The following is a 20598-nucleotide window of genomic DNA, read 5'->3' as shown; positions in this document are numbered from 1 at the left end:
TTTAGGAAGCTTCCAGCGAGCGTTCGTGCTTATTCCCTTGCATCATATGTTAAACATAGCAAGAGAGGAGCAGAGGTGGTTTGCCATTGCCTGCCTCTGCACTGGGCCCCGGTGGTCTCTCATCCAAGTACTAACCAGGGTCGATCCTGCTTAGCTTTCGAGATCTGACCAGCTTAGGCTAGCCAGATGAGGGGAAGACTCGACGTAGAAGGTATAAAATCAACATGGAAATGTCCTGGACACTGATGGCACTAAATCTCGCGCTGTGTAATCCGCCTTGAGTCTCAGTGAGAAAGGCGGACTATAAATGACATAAACATATTTTACAAAACAGCAGCTTGACACGAAAAATTTGAGCAGCTTCAGCATTATCATCTTTATGGTAGGGCGGAAAGCGACACCTCCGGAGGGTGTTTTTTTTTGCGTGGTTTATAGTCCTAGGTGGGTAGTCGTGTTGGTCTGCAGTAGAACCGCGGGATTTGACTCCCAGTGGCCCTTTAGAAACCAACAAGATTTTCAGGGTATGCGCTTTTGAGAGCCAGAGCTCCCTTCTTTCGACTCAAGTCTTGTTATTTACCGTCCACCTTTCTCTTTCAGTGGTGCGAGAGGAGAGCAAATTTGAAAAGCTGGCAGCCTTGGAAAAAAAAACAATGCCTGCTTTTTGCAATGTGTTGCGTACTAGTCGGGGAAATGACAGGGCTGGAATGCCTCGCTAGAAGTCCTAGGATTGCTTTGCTACTCTTACCCCTGCTCCTTCCATCCTCATCCAGATGTGCTCACGTTTAGCACGTGGCGCCTGCCCCACCCGCCCACAAAATGTTAGGGGAACATTTCTGGCTGTTGCAGCATCAGACAGCTGCGGCAAAGCCCAGCAGAAATGCCCGCGAGCGGGAAATTGGTAACCCCTGTTTAGGGGTTATGTCCTAAAGACGGACCTGCTGCTGCTGCCCTAGTTTAAATGCTGAAAAATCCTGTCGCGTTTCGGTGCGTTATTTTGCTTTTGGGGATTTTGGAGACGGTGCCTGCCCGGGACAAGTTGCTCTTTCGCATCCGGTCTCCTTTTTCGTGGGCGGTAAGGAGGAAGCCGGGCCCCTTGACAATGAAAGCCCTACGGAAGCTGCTGGCTGTGAATCGTGCACGTGTGAACATGAGTAGCATAGAGAGAGGTAAGATGAAGACCACTGCCCTTGAGGAACATTTGCAACACCCCTCCAGTGTCCTTTAACCTCTGCATAGCAGGTAGAAATTCAACAGGTAAAACGCCAATTCTGTTTTGATTTTTTTTATTTCTGCAACATCTAGTGTTGTCAAGCCCTTTTAGACCTTTCGACCCGGAAGGCAGAGTCTTAAGAGGGCGGCAGGCGCTGCATGTCAGGGCAGGGGTGGAAGCTGAATTGGCGTCTTTAAAGAGATGACAAACCTCTAACTTGAACTGATCGCCCGTGCACGGCAGCATTTCATCCTTTTCTACGTGTTTTCAAAACGCATCTGTTATTTGGCAGGAAAGAGAGAAGGCAGTGTGCATGCTTGCTTGAAAGTAAGCCGTACTAGGACTTTCTGGTATGCTGGTATGCAGTTTGAGTTCCTCCTGGGGGACCCTAAGAAAGAGGGTCATCAATCCTACGGGTCAGATTTTGGCAAACAATTTGCTATAATGTTTGGGGAGGGGGGACTGAAGCCATCTTGCTGTTGTGCCTTTAACAACAGCCTTTCATGCAGAAACTGGATTTTCCAGAGCTGGGGAAAAAACATTGGGGAAGAGTGATGGTTGTTGGGGGTTTTCCGGGCTGTATTGCCGTGGTCTTGGCATTGTAGTTCCTGAAGTTTCGCCAGCAGCTGTGGCTGGCATCTTCAGAGGTGTAGCACCAAAAGACAGAGATCTCTCAGTGGAAGAGGTTGGGGAAGAGGTTTGCCCTGCTGAATTTCTGCCTGCCTGGCTGCTAAAGCAGGTGAGCGAAGCCAGTGAGGAGACTGACAAACTTGAGCTTGAGATAGTTGTCGGGTTGCAAAGGGCAGAGCTTGGCCAAGGTCCTTGGGAGTGTCAAGCCCCAGAGACTGGTGCGTGTGTGTGTGTATAAATATCGTTATTAAAGTGAGCAGGTAGAGAAAATACAGAAGGAAGTCCTGTACAAAGACCCTATGAAGTTTTTGTTCCAGCCTTTGTAGTATGGATGCCATATTCTTCCAAGAGGGTAATATAGGATGATTTTGCACATAATAATGGTGCTCTCTTTTTCCCCTGGCCCTGATCCTGTGCTTTTAAAAATAGCCACTTGATATGCAAACAGCAGCTGAAGAATTCCCCACTGGAAGAAAGCTTTGTGTGCCAAATTTGGGCGGGTTGTAGGGTTGCCAAGCGACCTGGAGAAAGTTATCGAGACTTAATGGGTTATTTATCTCCATGCCTTGAAAAGCTTCACCTCTCTCTAGTTCCACACATTATGCCTCCATTCAAGGGACAGGATATTTTTTTCCCTAGGTCTATCGGCAACCCTGATGGGATTGTATGAATCTGTCCTAGCGGCAGCGGTGTAAGTGCAGTTTGAGTTCCAGAACCTCTCTAACAAAGGATCCCATAACCTTGCGAACATTTCCCTTCCTGGGATCTTTTAAGGAAATGGTGTTAGTGTGTTACGGGGTGGCCAACTTCTGTGCATTTGAATCTCAGAAATGTAATAGGTGAAGCTTTTTCCTAGCAATGGGATACAGCGATGTGACTCCCAGCAAACATTCTGTGGTCTGCCCGCTGTTTGAAAGCAGTGGAGGAGAGTCTGTACAAAGAATAAAACGGGAGAACGTTGTATCTGTAACTGCACATTTTACTGTTCATAAATCGTCATGGTTGTTTCATTGACTTTACTGCCTCCAAATATAATATGTGAATCCCATCCTTTGCATGAGAAAATAAATCGGAAATTGTTCAGGGTTTTTAAATCTCAGGTTAACTGAGTAGGTTGAGAAGTCCCTAAGTGGCTGTTTTTCTTCTTCCTTTCTTAAAGCAAAAGTCATTTCCTATGAGGATGTAAAGAAACTGGTAGCAGAAGGGGAGGCCAAGGTCTTTGATGTGCGGTCGCCAGAAGAAGTAGCCAATGGGCGAATTGCAAATTCTGTTAACATTCCAGGTGAGAACTGTGTGCTACAGTATATGTGCGTGCATGACGCTGGATGTAAAGTTGTGTAGGTTTGCCAGGAGCGGAGAACATTTCTGCTAGGTGCAGGGTTGACTGGTATCTGAAGGGCCAGGCACCTTACCATTTTGGAAACCCACCTACCCCTTTCAAGGGTAGCATGCAAGTGAAATTTGCTTGTCCCTTCCATCTCACGGAGCCTTCCAAGTGAAACTTTATTTCCTGTACTTCTCTCGTTTGAAACTCTCAAGGTTGTGGGTCTCAGCAGCTGCCCAGCAATGCCACCCTACCCATGATGCCAGCCTTAGTTTTGACCTTCTTCTGCTCAGTCCCCTCCCTCTTGCTGTAAACAGAGAACAGGTTTAACTGCCTACTTTTTTTACAAGCAACAGGAGGCTTTGAACAGGAGGATTGGGAGATGCAGTTACTCACTTTGGAAGACTTGTTTTGAAGTTTTTCAGCTCTGGCTCTTTTGTGCAGTTGCGGAGGTAGAAGAAGCTTTCAAAATGGACCCAGAAACGTTTAAAATGAAGTATGGAGTAAATAAGCCACGGCGGGATGAAGAAAACTTGGTTTTCCATTGTCAGATGGGCAAAAGAGGGGCCCGGGCCACAGAAATAGCCATGGCGCTCGGCTATGTCAAGTAAGTCTTGGTTTCCACTGTAACAGTGAGCCCCTTTCTCCCCAAGGTGGGGCTTCGAGGGTTTGCATGGCAGGAGTTGACTCCTTTTTGAATCAGTTTTTGGGGCTGCAGAAAATGGCGGCTGATAAAGTCTTAAGGATGGGGCAGGGGATATACCTGGGCTGCTGCTTCCTCTCCCTGGCCCTTCCCCTTAAGTCTGGCGGAGAAAGAGAGGACATGATGAAAGCAGCCCTCTTAGCACTGCATTAGTTTCCACAAGAAAAGGGTATGTGTGGTTTCTCACGTGAGGAGAGGCTTGTGTGGTTTCCTGCTACTGTTGCAGTTGTGAATATAGCACAGCAGTGATGGGGCTTCTACGTAGCAGGTTTCCTCCCTCTTCTGGGCCACCAGAACTTGTTCAGTTTTTTAAAATCATCAACTGAATATTATTTTATTGATACCATGTTAGAACAATCTCTATGTATCAGCTTCTCTGAGGGTGAAACTAGATGTGGTGGTTTTTTAAAAGAGGTGGGGACGGGTTTCCTCAACTTTGTCTCCTCGCAGCCACACAGCAGCTACGGGCAATGTCAGTCTAAAAATAAAGGAGAACCTGACTGGATTCAGAAAGCTGCTGTGGGGCAAAAGAGGTTCCGGTCTCCATACTGCCATTTTCCCAAGCCTAAATGGCATTGTGGGGAGTAATTTCCCTGGTTTTGCTGCTGTGTGTGCACTGAATACTCTATGCGTGGAGCAGCAGAAACAGAGAAAGATTCCCTCCTGCTGCTTCATCGTAGAAAACCAATGGGGAAGGGCAGAAGCTCCCCCACTCCTGTCATGGCAGCATTCCAGTTCTTTGCCATTATTTGCAGCTGCTCTGTGGCTGCAGAGAGATAGAATCTGGTCTAGGAAACCCAAACCCAACTCTTTAAAAAAACATCATGTCTAGTTTGGCTCCGAGTTCCCAGCTTTCATTTTTTAAAAAAATCTGTAGCCGCTTTTATTGCTGAGATAGATCTTTCCCCTTATATTTCTGCAATGAAAAGGGCTACGGACTTAATTTTTTTAAAATGAAAGTTGGGAATTCAGACAATAAGAGTTTTTTATACCGTTATGTATATATCAATATTCAGTTGTAAGAAGGGGGGCTGCTACTTAAATGACTCATTTAAGGCTAGTCACTTATTGAATCATGACTCTGAGTTCAAGTCTCCCTGCTCCATCACTTGATTCCCTTGGTATCACGAAGCACCCCTTAATGCAGAAATGGGAAAGTAAAATGATCTTCTCTATGGGAAAAAAAGCTAAAGTGTTTGTGGCTTTCTCATTTAGGGGAAATAAAAGAAAACCAAGGAAGGCATAATGGAAGTTTATAAAATGAATGTCATGCAGAAAATGGGGGGGGGGGGGAGTTTTTTCTTTCCCTTCTCCAATTATGAAACTAGTAGTAGATTCTGGATAGGCCACAAGTTCTTTTTTCTTATAATTTATTTATTTAGAATTATAATCTGCTTTTCTCACCGAGATGCAAGGCGGGGGTTACACAATATAACTCAATACACTCACAGCAGGGACATTCAACAAATGACACAACAGGGCACTTACATTTGCAGAGATTTGAAAATAAGCAGAAATCCAATACAGAACTGAAATAATGCTGAAACAGAGCCTAAGCCTAATAAACATGACATATTAAACAAGGCAGAAACTTTTCAGCAGGAACACACAACAAGAGGCACTACACAGTAGTCACAATCTATCCCTTTGCTGCTTGCATCTCTTTGGACTGTTTCTTTACAGTACAGGCATCCGACCTGCGTACAAAAGCCCTCTTGAAAAATTCAGTTTCGCATAGTTTCTGGAAAGCCAGGAGAGTGGGAGTCTCAAGCAGGCCGTTCCATAAGGGCAGAGGCACAACAGAAGCAACCAGGGTTGTGGATTTTGTCTCTTTGCAGGGTGGCACCTGCAGAAGGCCCTGTTCAGATGAGCGAAGCTGCTGTGGTGTTGCATAGGGAGACTGGCGTTCCTGCAGACAGGAGGGCGAAGGCTGTGATAGGCTTTGTATAGGATGGCCAAAACCTCGAATTGGGACCAGTAACCGATGCTTAACCAATGGAGTGACTGCAGAATGGGAGCAATATGCCTGCTCCACCTAGCTCCTGATAATAACCGAGCTGTGGTGTTCTGCACCAATGGGAGACTCCAAGTTGCCTTTGAGCAAAGACCTGTGTAGAGTACGTTACAGTAGTCTAGTTTCGATGTTACCGTGGCATGGATCCCGCTGACCGGATGGAAGATGGCATTTTTGTAGCTGCATAATCATCTTAATTCACTGACATAATTATGCTATTGTATAATTAGCTGACAGAATTCATTGCCATGAAATATTGTAGTGGCTGCTGGTGTAAATTTCTTTAAAAGGGTATTGGACAAATTCATGAGTTGATCTCTTGGTGGCTTCTAGTCATGATGGCTGGGGTGGGAAGGGGGGGGGGCTGTTATTCTTGCAGTCTTTCTGTCTGCATATGGTTGCCAGAAAGAGGATGCTGGCCCATGTCTTTGGTCTGACCCAGGAGCGTTCTAGTGATCTGTTATTCATGTGAGAATGTTAAAAAAAACCACACAAGCTTCAATGTAAATGATATTTATCATTTGGGTCAAACATAATGACCCAGTTTATTTTATATGCGTGTTAGTCTCACGTATCTTTTTGCCTCCTCAGGGCTCGCAACTATGCCGGAGGTTACAAGGAGTGGTCAGAGAAAGAAGGGAAGTGACGTGTGAAGGGATCGAGGCAGCTTTGTGGCAGACGTCAGTCTCCCGGGAAACTGGTGGTTTGTTTTCTCCTGAAGATTCAGCTGCGGTTGAACATTTTGCTGGCCCCTTGACTGAACTGAAGAGCCTCTTTGGAGCTAAGGTTCATCAGGATTGGTTCACCCCCCCCTCCCCCACCCAAGAAATTAGGTTCAAGTTTGCACAGGTTAAGACTCAGGGCATTTTCAGTGGTGGCTCCATTGTTATAGAACATCATCTGAAGGCTGGGCCACCATATTTTGATGTATTTTGGAGCGTGAAATTGTTCCGTTCGATTAAAACACTTGAAAGATCATAAGATGAACATCAGCCTGTGGTGTTCTTCGTTCTAAGCATATCTCTGCTTTCACTTGGCGCTGGTTTTTATTTTAAGCATGTTAACATTCTTTTGGAATTTCTGCATTGTGTGTTGCCTAAAGTCAAGTGAGAAACATTTCACATTAAAATTTGTTTTTATTTAAACTATACACTATAACATAATAAACAATAAACATAGAGAATAAGAAAAAAACACAATTCTAAACATGACACACTAACAATACATATATCTATAAAATTAAGAGGAAAAGAAAACAAAAAAAACCCCTAAATTACACTACAAGTTGAGTTCCGATTTTCTCCGCAAGTATATATCATTTCTAGAGTCCCACTTATTCCAAGTTAGTCACAAACCCCCTTTTTTCTATTCATGTTTCTTAATCCGTAAATCCAGATGTCATCAAATCCTTGTTAGCCATTTCATGCATGTTCTTCGTTCTAATCATCTCTCTGCTTTCACTTGGTGCTGTTTTTTATTTTCAATGTGTTAACATTCTTTTGGAATTTCTGCATTGTGTGTTGCCTAAAGTCGAGTGAGAAACATTTTTAAAGTTTTTTAAAAAGGTACGTGGGTAGGGAACGTCTATTTGCCATGTATTCATCTGCTTCAGCTGTGTTTACTCTGTCGGCAGACAATGATCTTTTTCACCATTCATTGCCTGAGAACTTCTTAAGCCAGAGATACCAAGAACCCAGGATAGGGTTGTCAGTTCCAAGTTGGGAAATTCCTGGAGATCTGGAGGGTGAAACCTGGAGAAAGTGGGGTTTGAGGAGGGAAAGGACTTTGGAATGGCATAATTTCATAGAGTCTGCCCCCCAAAGTAGCTGTTTTCTTCAGGTGAACTGATCTCTGTGGCCTGGAGACCAGTTGTAATTCCGGGAGATCTCCAGCCACTACCTGGAGACTATAAAACAAAAGGAAGCTCCCTTAGCAACAAACTGAATAATCAAAGTGGAAACCCACAACTAAGGGATACAGTCAGTCAGGTTCTGAAATTCTAGTGTATTAAAGTGGCGCAGTGCATTGAATAAATCACAATACTATTATAAGCATATCAAATCACATAAATAAACAATGTGCAATAAACAGCTCACAATCGGCCAATACAGAAATATCCAATGGTGCAATCAAGTTCATATCAGAGTTCAAAGCAGAGATGAAACGTAAACAGCAAACCAGAGAAGCCGTGAGGACCCCTCGTTCCTGTTCAAGGTAAGTTCTTAGATAGATGTACTCATTTTCTTTCAACGGGTGGAACAAGGAGATGGAACACTCTGCAGGACCGAGACCCGACAAGGAACTGGTCATCAACAACGCTTGTTTCCAGACTGCATCAGGGGCCAACAGACCTCCTCACCAATCATCTCTGAGAACTGCAAATGTATGAGAATTTCACTGCTGCCGCTGTTACAAACTTCAGCGGCAGTCTGTCACACCTCTCTTAATTGGCCATGCTTCTCTGGTTTGTTGTCTGTTTCATCTCTGCTTTGAACTCTGATATGAACTTGATTGCACCATTGGATATTTCTGTATTGGCCGATTGTGAGCTGTTTATTTCACATTGTTTATGTGATTTGATATGCTTATAATAGTATTGTTATTTATTCATTGCACTGCACCACTTTAATACACTAGAATTTCAGAACCTGACTGACTGTATCCCTTAGTTGTGGGTTTCCACTTTGATTATTCACTACCTGGAGACTGGCAACCCTAACCCAGGACAATAGACCCACCGCTGACCTGTGGGCCTTCCCCCGTACCTTTTGGTGCTGCCATGTACTGGCCTCTGATTTGACCGGCAGCGGCTCTTCGGGGTTTCTGGCAGGGAAAGGCCTTTCACAGCCCCTGCTACTTTGAGATCCTTTATTTGGGGGTGCTAGGGATTGGACCTGGGGCATTTTGACCATCAGCTCTGCCACTGGATTATAGCCCTCCAACAAAATACAGAAAGCCTTTGCCAAAGCCGGGGCCTGAATCAGCAGCCTTCCTCCATTCTTCTGGTGTTGAACTCAGCCATAGCTTTTTTGTGGTATGGTGGTTTTCAGAGTTGACATATGATGACTGGAAACAATCGTTAAAAGAGGTCTGAAAGTGGTTTTGGAAGAGGTTTTGCTTCTCATTATGTAAGTGCATATATCTTTTGTCCTGTTGTTAACTCTGGTCGAAAAGGTTTTGCAGGGTTTTTTTTTCTCAATCAAAACCTGCTATACCTATTTTCAGCACCAAGCCTGCAACTTCTCAAAACAGCAATTCTTGCCCGAACTACCTTTTAACTTGTGGGAATATTTTTTTAAAAAAATTACTGGTATGAAAAACATACAAAGCTGATGTATTGTCGAAGGCTTTCACGACCGGAGAACGATGGTTGTTGTGGGTTTTCCGGTCTGTATTGCCGTGATCTTGGCATTGTAGTTCCTGACGTTTCACTGTGACACTGAGAGATCTCTTGTCTTTTGGTGCTACACCTCTGAAGATGCCAGCCACAGCTGCTGGCGAAACGTCAGGAACTACAATGCCAAGACCACGGCAATACAGCCTGGAAAACCCACAACAACCATACAAAGCTGAGTCAGAGGAGTCAGTCTGTCCCAGTATTGGTTGTTCCAGCTGTTCCATAGCAACTCTATGAACTCGGCGATACAGAGATCATTCTCAGCTTTTCTATCTGTGATCCTATAACTGGATTGAGCTGGAACCCTTCTGCAAGCCCCCATCAGCTAAACAGAGCCGGAATGAGCCATGTGCTGCTTCTCCAGGCACCACTCACAGGAAATGGGAGAACATCCCAGAGGCCCCTGAGCTTGCCACAGAGGCAGTCTCCTTTTCCTTGCTGGAAGAGCGCTGGAAGGTGAGCCTGCAGTTGGCATCAGCACCAGCAGAGCCACTGCATCTCCTGTTCCAAACAGTGCCATCTGGGACTGATGCTGATCCTTGCTACCCACTGCTTGCTCAGTTGCCCACCTGGATGGCAGGTGGCGGCTGGTAGCAGCAGCAGCTTCTCCCTATTGTGCCTTCCCCTTCTGGATAGTAGTTTGCAGCCTCTGCTACTGCTGCTTATTTGAGAAAAAAAATGAGTAAGCTGGCAAGGGCAAAGAAGAGCGACCCAAGTCATATGAGCGATGAGAGGGAAGGAGGGCATGGGGTGCAGCTGCAAGGATGGAGCAGGCATGTGTGTGTATAAAGTGGCGTCAAGTCGCAGCTGACTTATGGCAATCCCTGCTGGGGTCTTCAAGGCAAGAGACTTAACAGAGGAGGGTTTGCCATTGCCTGCCTTGGCATAGTGTCCTTGGTCTTCCCAAGCGGTGTCCCATCCAAGTACTAACTAGCACCAACTCTATGTAGCTTCTGAGATCTGACAAGATTGGGCTAGCCTGGGCCATCCAGGGCAGAGTAGGACTACAGAAGGATAATTCTCTTGGGGGGGGCAGGTGCTGAGTGGGTACTGCAGATGAAGACCTTATTGGGGGATTTCATACAACAACATAATGCATATTTCAGAAGCAGCAGAAAGCGTTCCAATCTGCAATTGTGAATATATTTATATTTTACGGTGAATGCAGGACTCAGGATTATTGGGGGGGGGGGGGAGGGAGCTGCTAAATGAGAGGCCTTGAGGGATTTTGTCAGATTCTGTATGTCTTGTGTTTCCTCGTGAATTCTAAATTGAGAAACACACTGTAATTGATACTATAACTTTAAATTTCAGGTTAGGAAAATGCTGCTGCAAAGAGGCCCAAAAAATTTCTTGCGTAGAAACTCTCTCCTGCCCAAATGGATCACGGACTTCAGATTCAGGTGGCGTCATAGCAAAAGCAATTTCTCTCCCTATCTAAATAGTAAAGAGTCCAGTAGCACCTTTAAGACTAACCAGCTTTACTGTAGCATAAGTGTTCGAGAACCACAGTTTCTTCATACCCTCCATGCATCTGACGAAGAGAACTGTGGTTCTCGAAAGCTTATGCTACAATAAAGTTAGTCTTAAAGGTGCTACTGGACTCTTTACCATTTTGCTACTACAGACTAACACGGCTAACTCCTCTGGCTCTATCTCCCTATCTAAACAGCTTCAGGAATTACAAAGAGGAATGGCAATTAGTAAACACCTCTCTGGGGGGATTCAGATTTGGCTCACCAATCGCAGTGCCTTGTTTTTAAAGCAAGTTCCAACTAGTATTGACCACTAGAGGTCAGCAAACCCTCACAGGCCCATCTGACATACAAAACCATTGTTTATTGCTTTGGTAATATGATACAGCTTGGGAACAGTGAACTTTTTGCACTGAATATCTCAGTTAATGAGACACAACTTTTAAATATCGCAATATACTTGAAGAGAACATTGTGTGAACATGTAAGGGCCCAGTTGGCAACTAACCTGAAAAGAGATCTTGGGGTCACGGTGACTAATAGTGTCATCAGTGGGGAAAGGAATAAGGAAATAAGAACTAATTTGGCCTGGGGAAAGGGCTGACTTCATGCTAAGGATTACTAGGAAAGGGACTGAAAATGAATCATCTGGTCTCACATTGCTCTCATACAGACCTATGGCATGGTTGCCACTTGGAGGAGGCTGGCTATGTCATGCCCTGCTTTTAAAGGCATGTTGTGTATGGCTACTGCAGGCATCCAGATGCAGAACTAAGTTGCCTTTCTAATCGGGAAGGTGCTTCAGCCCCTTAGTCAACATAGTTGCCCTCTTCTGCAACTTAATTCCAGCAGAAGTTTTGTGTGTTTGACTGGGAAAACATAAATATTAGAAGACCTGTGCCTTAATAGATTAAGTTATCAGATTCCATTAAAATCGATGAGAAGAAAACTTGGTTATGAGCAATGCAGAAAGGAATAGGGATTATGGGAAAAGGGAAGGAATACTTCAGATATTCAGGGACACAAAGATGACATGCTATGATATGACCCCCCCCCCCCCCATATGTGAAATTCATTCCAGGAGTGTGCAACACCGTTGTGACCTGTGTATTTTACAACTGCCACAAGCAATCTTTGTGTAGGCTGATCAGATAAATTCCAAACTTAGATAGGATGGCTACAGTCTGCGGCACAATTACCCAGGAGTAAGTCCTACTGCACTCAGATTTGCTTCTGTGTCTGTCTTCTAGGCTTGTTCCCACAGAGGGCACTCCTAAGCTGATACATCTATTCAGGATCCTACCCAAGTCAATTCACTGGAACTTACAGGAAAGTGTTCTTAGGGTTGTGCTATAAATCCATTGTGTCCAAATAAGCCTCCCCTGACATGTGATGGTTTTAAAAAGCATTTTGACATAGTCTCTTGTTCTTGAATAATGCTCCATGGGGAACATATGAACACACCTTATAAGGTACGAAAGGAATGATTACAGGAACAAACTAAAGCCCATAGCAATCAGGATTTTAACGGCCTGAACAGAATTTTACCTTCCTCATCTGTTGCAAGAATGGAGGGTTCCAAACCCGGAATGAAACCCACATGGTGAACGCGTGCATGCCACATCTGTAACTTAATAGGCAGGGGTCATTTTGTAGAAAAAGCTGGAGGAACTCATTACCACAACTCAGCATATACCATGCCCCTTGACATCACCGGAAGTGTATCATTAGCATAACTGATTTGCATATGCTAAACCCTTTAGCATCACATATCCTGGCTGTTTTGGACCCAATCCTGGCCATTCAGGGCTGAAATTGGGCCCAGAGCAGGGCCGAAACAGCTCTGGGCCATTTCGGGCCCAATCCAGGCTGAAATGGGCCCCAAATGGCCGAAAGTTAGGTGTGTGGGGCCACCTGACGTGACCTCTGGAGAACTGCCGGAATTGCGTTCCTGCACGTTCCCCCTCAAAATGATTAATACGTAATACGTATCTGACAAAGGGAGTTTTGACTCTCAAAAGCTCATACTCTGGAAATCTAGTTGGTCTTTACGGTGCTAATGGACCCAAATCTTGCTCTTGCTGGTTGCTGGATTCCAGGTCTCAATTAGATCATCATCTTTGTCATCGTCTCTTTGAGGAATGGGGGAAGGAAAAACGCAAATGCACCTTACTCAAAGAAATGTTTTAATGTTTTTATAATGTTTTTACTGTTTTAAACTGTTGTTAAACCGCCCTGAGCCCATCTGACGGGGAGGGCGGTCTAGAAATGTGATTAAATAAATAAAGATGCCTCACCATGCTTATATGACCTCCCTCCCCCCAGCAACAGCGTGGACACTCTTCCAGGAAGTGTTCAATATGCTGACTTATGTATTACAGCCATACAACAATCAAGTTGCTTATGAGGTCCATTTAAACCATTCCAAACTGGCACGGCAAAAATCTGGTTTTATACTTCACCATACAGTGCCACACAGCAACCTTTATTGGCATAAATAATATAGACAAAACAGGAGAAATGTTGTGAAATAAATTCATAGGGCAGCACAATCATGTCCCCAGACAGCAAAATTATCTCAGGATACAGCACAGTCATAGGGGGCTTTATAAAATGTTACCCTTGACTTCCACACATAAGCCAGGAATTCAGCAACGGATAGGGTTATTGCTGGACTCTTGTCAGCTAAGAAAAATTTTAGATCCTTATCCAAAAAATCCCTCTGCACAGGAAAAAGAGGACGAATCAATAAACCGCGCATAACAGAATATTTGGGGCAGCAAAAAAGAATATGTGAGATTGAATCCGGTTCCCTCAGAGTACAGTCACACAGCCTATCCCTATACGGAATACCCCCGTATCTGCTTCACAATCGAAAACGACAAAGTAATTTGCAAGCTTAGTTTTGCAGCACCAAACTTAATCACAAGTAGCCATTTCATTCCATCCTGCCTACCAGGTAAGATGATTGCTTTTTAAAAAATGAATCATGGATACAAGTTAGAATGTTGCTGTAACCTCCATTCTGGTGACACAATCCTAGTTAGCTGGTGTAACCTCAAAACTGGTGGCACAATCCTAGTTACACCTTTCTAAATCCACGGAAGTGAATGGGCTTTAGTGGGTGGGTCTCTGCTTAGGATTGTACTGTGAAATACAAATTCCCTGATTTCTAAAGCTCTCCTTGACCCCAACAGCCATTTTCTTTCAGTCTCAAACTTGGCCACTCACAGTAAGATGGAGATAATAACAGCCTGATAGCATTGTAAAAATTACTATGATGCATCTGCGGTGTTCTTAATGTTAAAAAAACCATAGAAAATGGTAAACATTAGTTCACACCTGGGAGATAAACTTGTATTGGACCTGTATTATCAAAAACAAAGATGCATTAGGAGAGAGAAGGGGACTGTAGACTTTGCTACTGCATACTGTCTGTTGCTGTGGGTGTGATCCTGCTGAGGGGTTTCTGTGTCCATCTTACGTGCTTATACTCTGTTCCAACATTTCGTCAACTACTGGATTTCTGCAGGTTTAAATCTTTGCAAATTTGCATTTATATATGGTTTATTGAAATGTCTTTGAAAGTGTCTGTACTGACACACTGGCTTGAGTCACAGCGTGAAAGGTGGACTATGAATAATGAAAAAAAATAAATGCTTAAAAACCTGACTGCCTGAAAAAAAATATTTCCCCTCACCAAGAAAACTAGCGTGTCAAGAGGGAAATGCCTTCTCAACATGCTAGTTTTCCAGTGCAGGGAAACTGTTTTGTGCCATTCTGTGATAGAATATGAGCACCCCCTCCTGAAGGGGCACACGGGCCAACTCCAGCGAGCGCCACTCGCTTCTTTTGCCCTCCCTGCAGCCATACCTGGAAAGCTCCAAACGCAGCCATCCCAACCAGCAGGCGCCGACAGAACAGCCACGGGCGCGGCCGACTGTTTTCCTCCTTTCGACGTCTTCACCTGTACAGGGGCGGGGAAAGGGCAGAGACGGGCGGCTCGGGGAGCCAATCCGGAGCGACCGCCCCCTCACCTGCGCGCTGCGCTCTTGCCTCGGCGAGTTCAGTTGTCCTAAGGGGCCCGACGGGGTGGACGGGCGATGGCGGAGGCTGCAGCGCGGAGTTTGCGAGGGCCTCGCTGCTTGCTCTGGGCGTTGCTGTGCGCTGGATCCTGTGAGTTGGGGTGGGGTGGGAATGGAGTGGAAGGAGGTAGAAACAATGGTGTCAGGTTGTCCTGAAGGGCGGTATATAAATTTATCATTATTATTATGGGGGAGAAAAAAGGAGTCAGAAGGACAGGGAGGGAAACATGGTGGGAGGAGGGCGGAAATCGAGCAAAACCCGAACTCGGGAGTGGAAAAAAAGACAAAAGGGGTTAAGGAAAAGAAGGAGGGAGGGAAAGAGGGAAGGTTGCAAAGTTGGAAGGGGAAATGGGGGAAGGGAGAGGCAGGAAGGCCCCATTGCCCTGGACGGGATGAAGGTCTCTGGAGGGAGAGGGCGGCAGAGGAGCTGCCCTGGGTAGGGAGTGTGCCCCGGCGTGTGGAACTTGGACTTGGGGTAGTTGGTGGTGTGACTTTCTGAGGCGGGGGTTTCCTCCTCAGGGATACCCTCAGGGTGGCCTGCCAGGCTAGCCTTGCTGAATATCCATTTATTTTTCTGCTCTGACAATTTTGGCTCAACATTAAAGCAAACCTTTCTGTGCTGCTTTCACTTAACAGTGGCTGAAAGTGGGAGTGTGTTAAGTGCCCACAAAATCTTCCCCTGGCATATCTTGTATTTCCAAATGGCCTGAGAGAAATTTCCTCAGTTGTCTATTTTAACTTAGCTTCATTGCCGTTCGAGTACAGTTTTGGACAAACCTATACAGGTTTTCTGAAGAGGAAAGTAAATGTTTCTAGCGTGCTTTTTCTCTGCCTGACAAGGCTATACCTAATTTTTTTTTAACCTTTTGGAGCTGTTTATTGTTGGCTTGCCAGAGCTGCTTATTGACCCGATTGTCCAGTACTTTGACTTCAGATAAGCAGAGAGTTTACATAGGTCTGTGTTTATACAGCATCGCTGTGTGGATTTATAGAACTAGAAAAGCAGTTTGAAAAGACCTTTCATTTCTATTTGTCCCTGTGGGATGACAGATGTCTTACAATGGCTCCATTTGAGTGATTACCCCCCCCCCCCAAGAAAACTGTTTCCTTGTTGAAATCTTGCTCAAAAGTCCAACTCTGTTGATATTTAAAAATAGAAATCTCTGTTTTCTTACACGACGTTTTCCCCAGTGTGTCGCTGGTCAGTCTGTGTAAATATCTTGAAATAATTCTTGAAGGGCATGTATTGGAGTTTGAAGCTTTTTGAGGGAAGGTAGCTGTTTTTGGTCTTGGCTTCCAGTTCTGTACATATGTACCAATTCTCTTATGCAGCTGCCAACTCCACCAGCTTGAATTGTAGGACTAGATTGCTTAATATAGGCAGCTCTTCTTAAAACTTAATATGTTTCTGGCGATTTGTCTCAACTTTTTAAGCATATCTGCTGGCTAAGTTCGGCTGTGGTTGTTCCCATGAGCTCTGAACCTGTGTTACATTTGCCTCGAGATCGTTGCGAGAGTGCTTTTCAGAAGGCAATGGACAAACCAAAGGCAAGCAGGATCATGTTTCTGTACCCTTTTAAACCACACCTCGGGATTACTTGAACTGTGAGCTGGCAGGCTGCCCCATACCTTAATCTATTCATGCCAAGCTGTCCAAACAGGTCTGTTATTGGATGAAGCTTCTAGAGAAGTCTAGTAAATAATATTTTTGTTCTTAGCACATGATACCCATTATTTGGGGTTAGAGGTTTCTTATCTGCCTAGTAGGTCTGCGGGAGAGACGAGCAGAGAGAGTATTGTAATGGTTGTGCAGATCAGGCGTGGCCCAGCCTGGCTGCAAGATTTTGGGGGCCATCAGGCGTGGTAACCCCAGTCCTTCCTTCTCAATCTGGGCAAGACAAAGAGAGTAATCCTAAGAAGATCTATTCGGTATCCTACTTAGATCTATTTGATGATGCTTACTCCCAAGAAAGTGTTTTTGGGATTGCACTGAAAGTGAACAAACATCTCACTCTCCTATTGTGTTAAGATGTTATTATCTTAATTTAAGGAGGGTGGCTGTGTTGGTCTGTGGTAGAAGAGCAAGATTCAAGTCCAGCAACACCATAAAGATCAACAAGATTTCCATAGTATAAGCCTTGACTGTCAAAAGCTTATACCCTGGAAATCTTGTTGATCATTATCATCATAATTGTTTACATTATTTATCCCACCTTCAAGAAGCTCAGAGCAGCCGATCTGGTTCTTCCCTCCTTCCTTTTATCTTCATAACAAGCCTGTGAGGGCGAGAGACAGTGACTTGATAAGGACATCTAGTAAGAATCATGGCTGAGAGCAGGGCTTTTTTTCAGGGGGAACGTGGGGGAACGGAGTTCCGGAACCTCTTGAAAATGGTCATATGGCTGGTGGCCCCGCCCCTGATCTCCAGACAGAGGGGAGTTTAGATTGCTCTCCGTGCACGGAGAGGGGGTGGGGCCACCAGCCATGTGACCATTTTCTCCAAGGGCAACCTACTGAGTTCCACCACCTCTTTCCCCAGAAAAAACGCCCTGGCTGAGAGTCTTCCTTTAATTCTGGTACTGTGGTGTTTCCTAGTTCCTGCTTGCATGCTTCCCAGCTGCCCTGATTCCTCCCATGCCCCTTCCTTATTCCTTTTCAAATTTCCTTGTTTGTTACTCCTTCTTTTGTCACCTTCTTCTGCTCTCTCCCTCTCCCATGGGAGCCAAGCTACAAGTGACGCCTTACACAGGTTGGACACTTGTCAGCTTCCCTCAAGTTTTGATGCGAAATGTAGGCGTCCTGGTTTTACAGCTTGGCTCTCCATTACAGCTGCAAGACCCGGACGCCTACATTTCCCATCAAAACTTGAGGGAAGCTGACAAGTGTCCAACCTGTGTCAGGTGTCACTTGTAGCTTAGCTCCCAACTCTGTCTTTATCTGCATCCCTGCCTTGTTTCACTTCTCCAGTCGGCTTCAAGGTGTGATGACAATGCTGGCAGTGGGATTAGATACAGGGAGAACCAAGCTCTGGCCATCTCCTTTAAAGCCTGAGTGGTAACTACAGCTTAAAGCTGTAGAACTCGCTGTCTCGTGGAGATGTGCTTTTGCAATTACCATCAGTCAAAAGACCTACATAACTACTGTAGGCTCTGTATGCTGTCCTAACACATGCATAATATAAAATATACCTATTAATATTAAATATATAATAATAACCTTTGAAATTAATAATGTACCTCTATGCATTGTGCTCCACCGCTGTTCACCCTTATCCCGCCTTTGTATATCTGGATTGAGCGGAAGGGATTCCTTCTCTGCCTGACGAACTATCTCTTTGGCATAAGGTGAACAGTAGCTCAGGGGATAGAGTGAAATTGCCCAGGTGGTCAAAGAGCAGCAAAACTGGTTATAAAGAAAGAGAAGTTAAGCCCCTATCACCGCTTGTGGCCATCTTACTCTTTCCTTGGGCGGCTGTCTTGGTGATAAAGGGTTTTTTAAAAAAATATCTCTTCTATGTAGCTAGTTTGTTCTTCTCATTCCAGTTGCTCAGGTACTGTGTGGAGAGTGCACAGGCTACAGTAAAGGGTGGGAAGTTGTTGGAGAAGTAAAGCTCTTTTTGTCCCCTAGCACAAGGCCTTTAAGTCAAGGAGGCTTGCAGCTGATCCATCCTCCACTCCCTCTGGCAGCAACTTTAAAGATGGGAACCACCTGCCAACCTGCCTTGCTTACTTTCCTGGACCGTGGAGTGGGTGCGATATTGCTCTGAAGAGCCACAGATAACCTATCAAAGAGGCACCTGTGGCTCCCCAACTACTGAGTGGCTATCATTGATTTTAAAGCTTAAGGGTGCTTGAGTTTGCAGCTGGCCTCCATTTCCTTTCATTAAGGGTGTGTGTTTGCTTAAAACTATTTTTCTACCACCGTAGCTCCTCTACCAGCAGAAAAAAATGGAGGAGAAAAGGGAGACCCTCATGGTGTGAGGTGAAAATAAATATTATATTAAGGTAAGGGAGAAGAATCCACAGAGAAACACACTTTTCCTCCTAGGACCTTCCCCATCTGACTCATAAACATACAATCTATTATGCACAGTATTGGCTTCAACAGGATTTCCATATTGTAGTCTTCAGTCCCGTAGTGACTTGGAGATGATAACAAAGGTCACCCACCACAGTTCTTTTTTCCAGTTTAATAAATATTTGTAGCTCATGCAATTACACTATTACCTGAATATTTTCTTGACCCCCCCTACAAAAAGTTAAACCTCCCCTTATGGAAGGCAGAGGTTGTCTCCCAGAGTAGCAGTGAAGGTGTGTAATAAATAAATGAAATGGCTTATGGGCCGTTTGCTCAGGCTCACAAACTGGAAAAAGAAAGGTGAGAAGTTGGGAGGATGGCTAGATTTGACAGTATTAGAATGATGTTAATGGGCACTTGGGTATAGTATATAGGGTCTGGTAGATAAAAAAAACACTTCACGGGTGTGATCTGAATCTTTACCACAACCCTGTAAGATAGGTTAATGCCATTCCTCTGCAATAAATAACAGTAGTCTTTATGGCTGATTATTAATAATCCTTAATGTCAGAGATTTGGTGTTCCTGATGATAGAGGAAGCTGTCTTTTGAAGTTCCAGAAACACAGCAGCAGCAGCTCCTGGCTCCCGTATTTTCCAGCATTCAATATATGACAAGTGCAGAATTGCAGTAAAAGCTTCTACAGAGAGAGTTACTGCAGTGGGGCCATCTATTATGTGGCTGTAAGTTATATGAACCATCCTAAAATGTCCTCAAGGTTGACCACAGTTTGATGTTGAATACAGCTTTTGAATTGCCCTGTTGTCTCAATGCTTCAGGCAAAATACTGCTATCTTTTTTTCTTATTCAAAAAAAGGGTTAAGAGGACAAAAAGAATGCCTCTTTTCAGACAGGATCCTCTGGAAATACTGCTTAAGTATTCTAGGCAGGTGTCCCTGGAATTCAACCCTTCAACCACACCCCTGAAATAGTGAATTAACAACCAGCCGTAGAGGCTATTCAGTGGGGGAGGAAGAGTGGTTGAATGCATCGTCCTTAGAGGAGAGCTGTATGTGGAGGAACATTTCAAAATGCAATTCCCTGTCCATAGTATGAACTGGCACAATGCAGTCTATTAACTGCATATCCTGGCAACCGAACAGCTCATTTTCTGGCTGGTTCTCCAAAGGTAATCTGGGAAGCTAGGAAATTGTGGGTGGAAGTACAGACTTGGGGCCTTGGAAAGAGGGGAGAGCAGATTCCATCCAGGAGCCCCTGCCCCATTCCTAGTAAACTGAGAGAACTCGCTTTTTGCATTAGCAGGATGGCATAAGAAGGCCTCCCATTGTACACTTCCTGGATGCCACTTTGAGAAATACCATTCTGGAGCCAAGTTCATGAACGCTTGTACTGCAATAAATCTATACACATGTGACTGGAAAAATGCCCATTTCCCCCGTTTCTTTGAACTGCCTATCTCTTTCATTGTCTCTCTTATGTCAGATTTTAGAATATAGTTATGGAGTCTAGTTTGAACCACTAGCTGTGGCATTTTTTTTGCTAGTATTTCTTTATAACTTCGTTCTCGTTTTATCCAGCCTAGAGGCCAGTTTAAGAGTACTGTACTTAAGGTATTGGTTGCATCTGCTTGTCTGCGAGCTGTTTTGGCTTGATTTCCTTGACGGATGCCCACAGGGTGCCCCAGTGCTGTGAATGACACCTCCTGAAAATTGGATCTCTGCCT

The 20598-nt window shown here is 44.7% G+C and overlaps 2 protein-coding genes across 4 annotated transcripts in view; both read left to right on the top strand.

Moving 5' to 3' along the window:
* Positions 1-935: 935 nt before the first annotated feature.
* On the top strand, positions 936-6868 carry TSTD1 (thiosulfate sulfurtransferase like domain containing 1). The gene is made up of 4 exons (XM_054988606.1): positions 936-1166; positions 3000-3122; positions 3609-3771; positions 6473-6868. The coding sequence occupies exons 1-4, from the start codon at positions 959-961 to the stop codon at positions 6525-6527; spliced, it is 549 nt and encodes a 182-aa protein (XP_054844581.1). The 5' UTR covers positions 936-958; the 3' UTR covers positions 6528-6868.
* A 7920-nt stretch (positions 6869-14788) lies between these two features.
* F11R (F11 receptor) overlaps positions 14789-20598 on the top strand; it is a 39717-nt gene continuing 33907 nt past the window's right edge. For 2 of the 3 annotated variants that reach the window (XM_054996445.1, XM_054996452.1), the window contains exon 1: positions 14794-14929. In XM_054996445.1, the coding sequence (XP_054852420.1) occupies positions 14857-14929 (73 nt within the window). In that variant the 5' untranslated portion in view covers positions 14794-14856. Of the gene's footprint in view, positions 14930-20598 lie in introns of all 3 variants that reach the window. The other variant, XM_054996461.1, reaches the window with a different exon arrangement.

The sequence above is a fragment of the Eublepharis macularius genome, chromosome 1 (genome assembly GCF_028583425.1).
Source record: "Eublepharis macularius isolate TG4126 chromosome 1, MPM_Emac_v1.0, whole genome shotgun sequence".
NCBI lineage: Eukaryota > Metazoa > Chordata > Lepidosauria > Squamata > Eublepharidae > Eublepharis > Eublepharis macularius.
The sequence above is the reverse complement of the archived record's forward strand: the minus strand, read 5'-3'. Positions and strand labels throughout refer to the sequence as shown.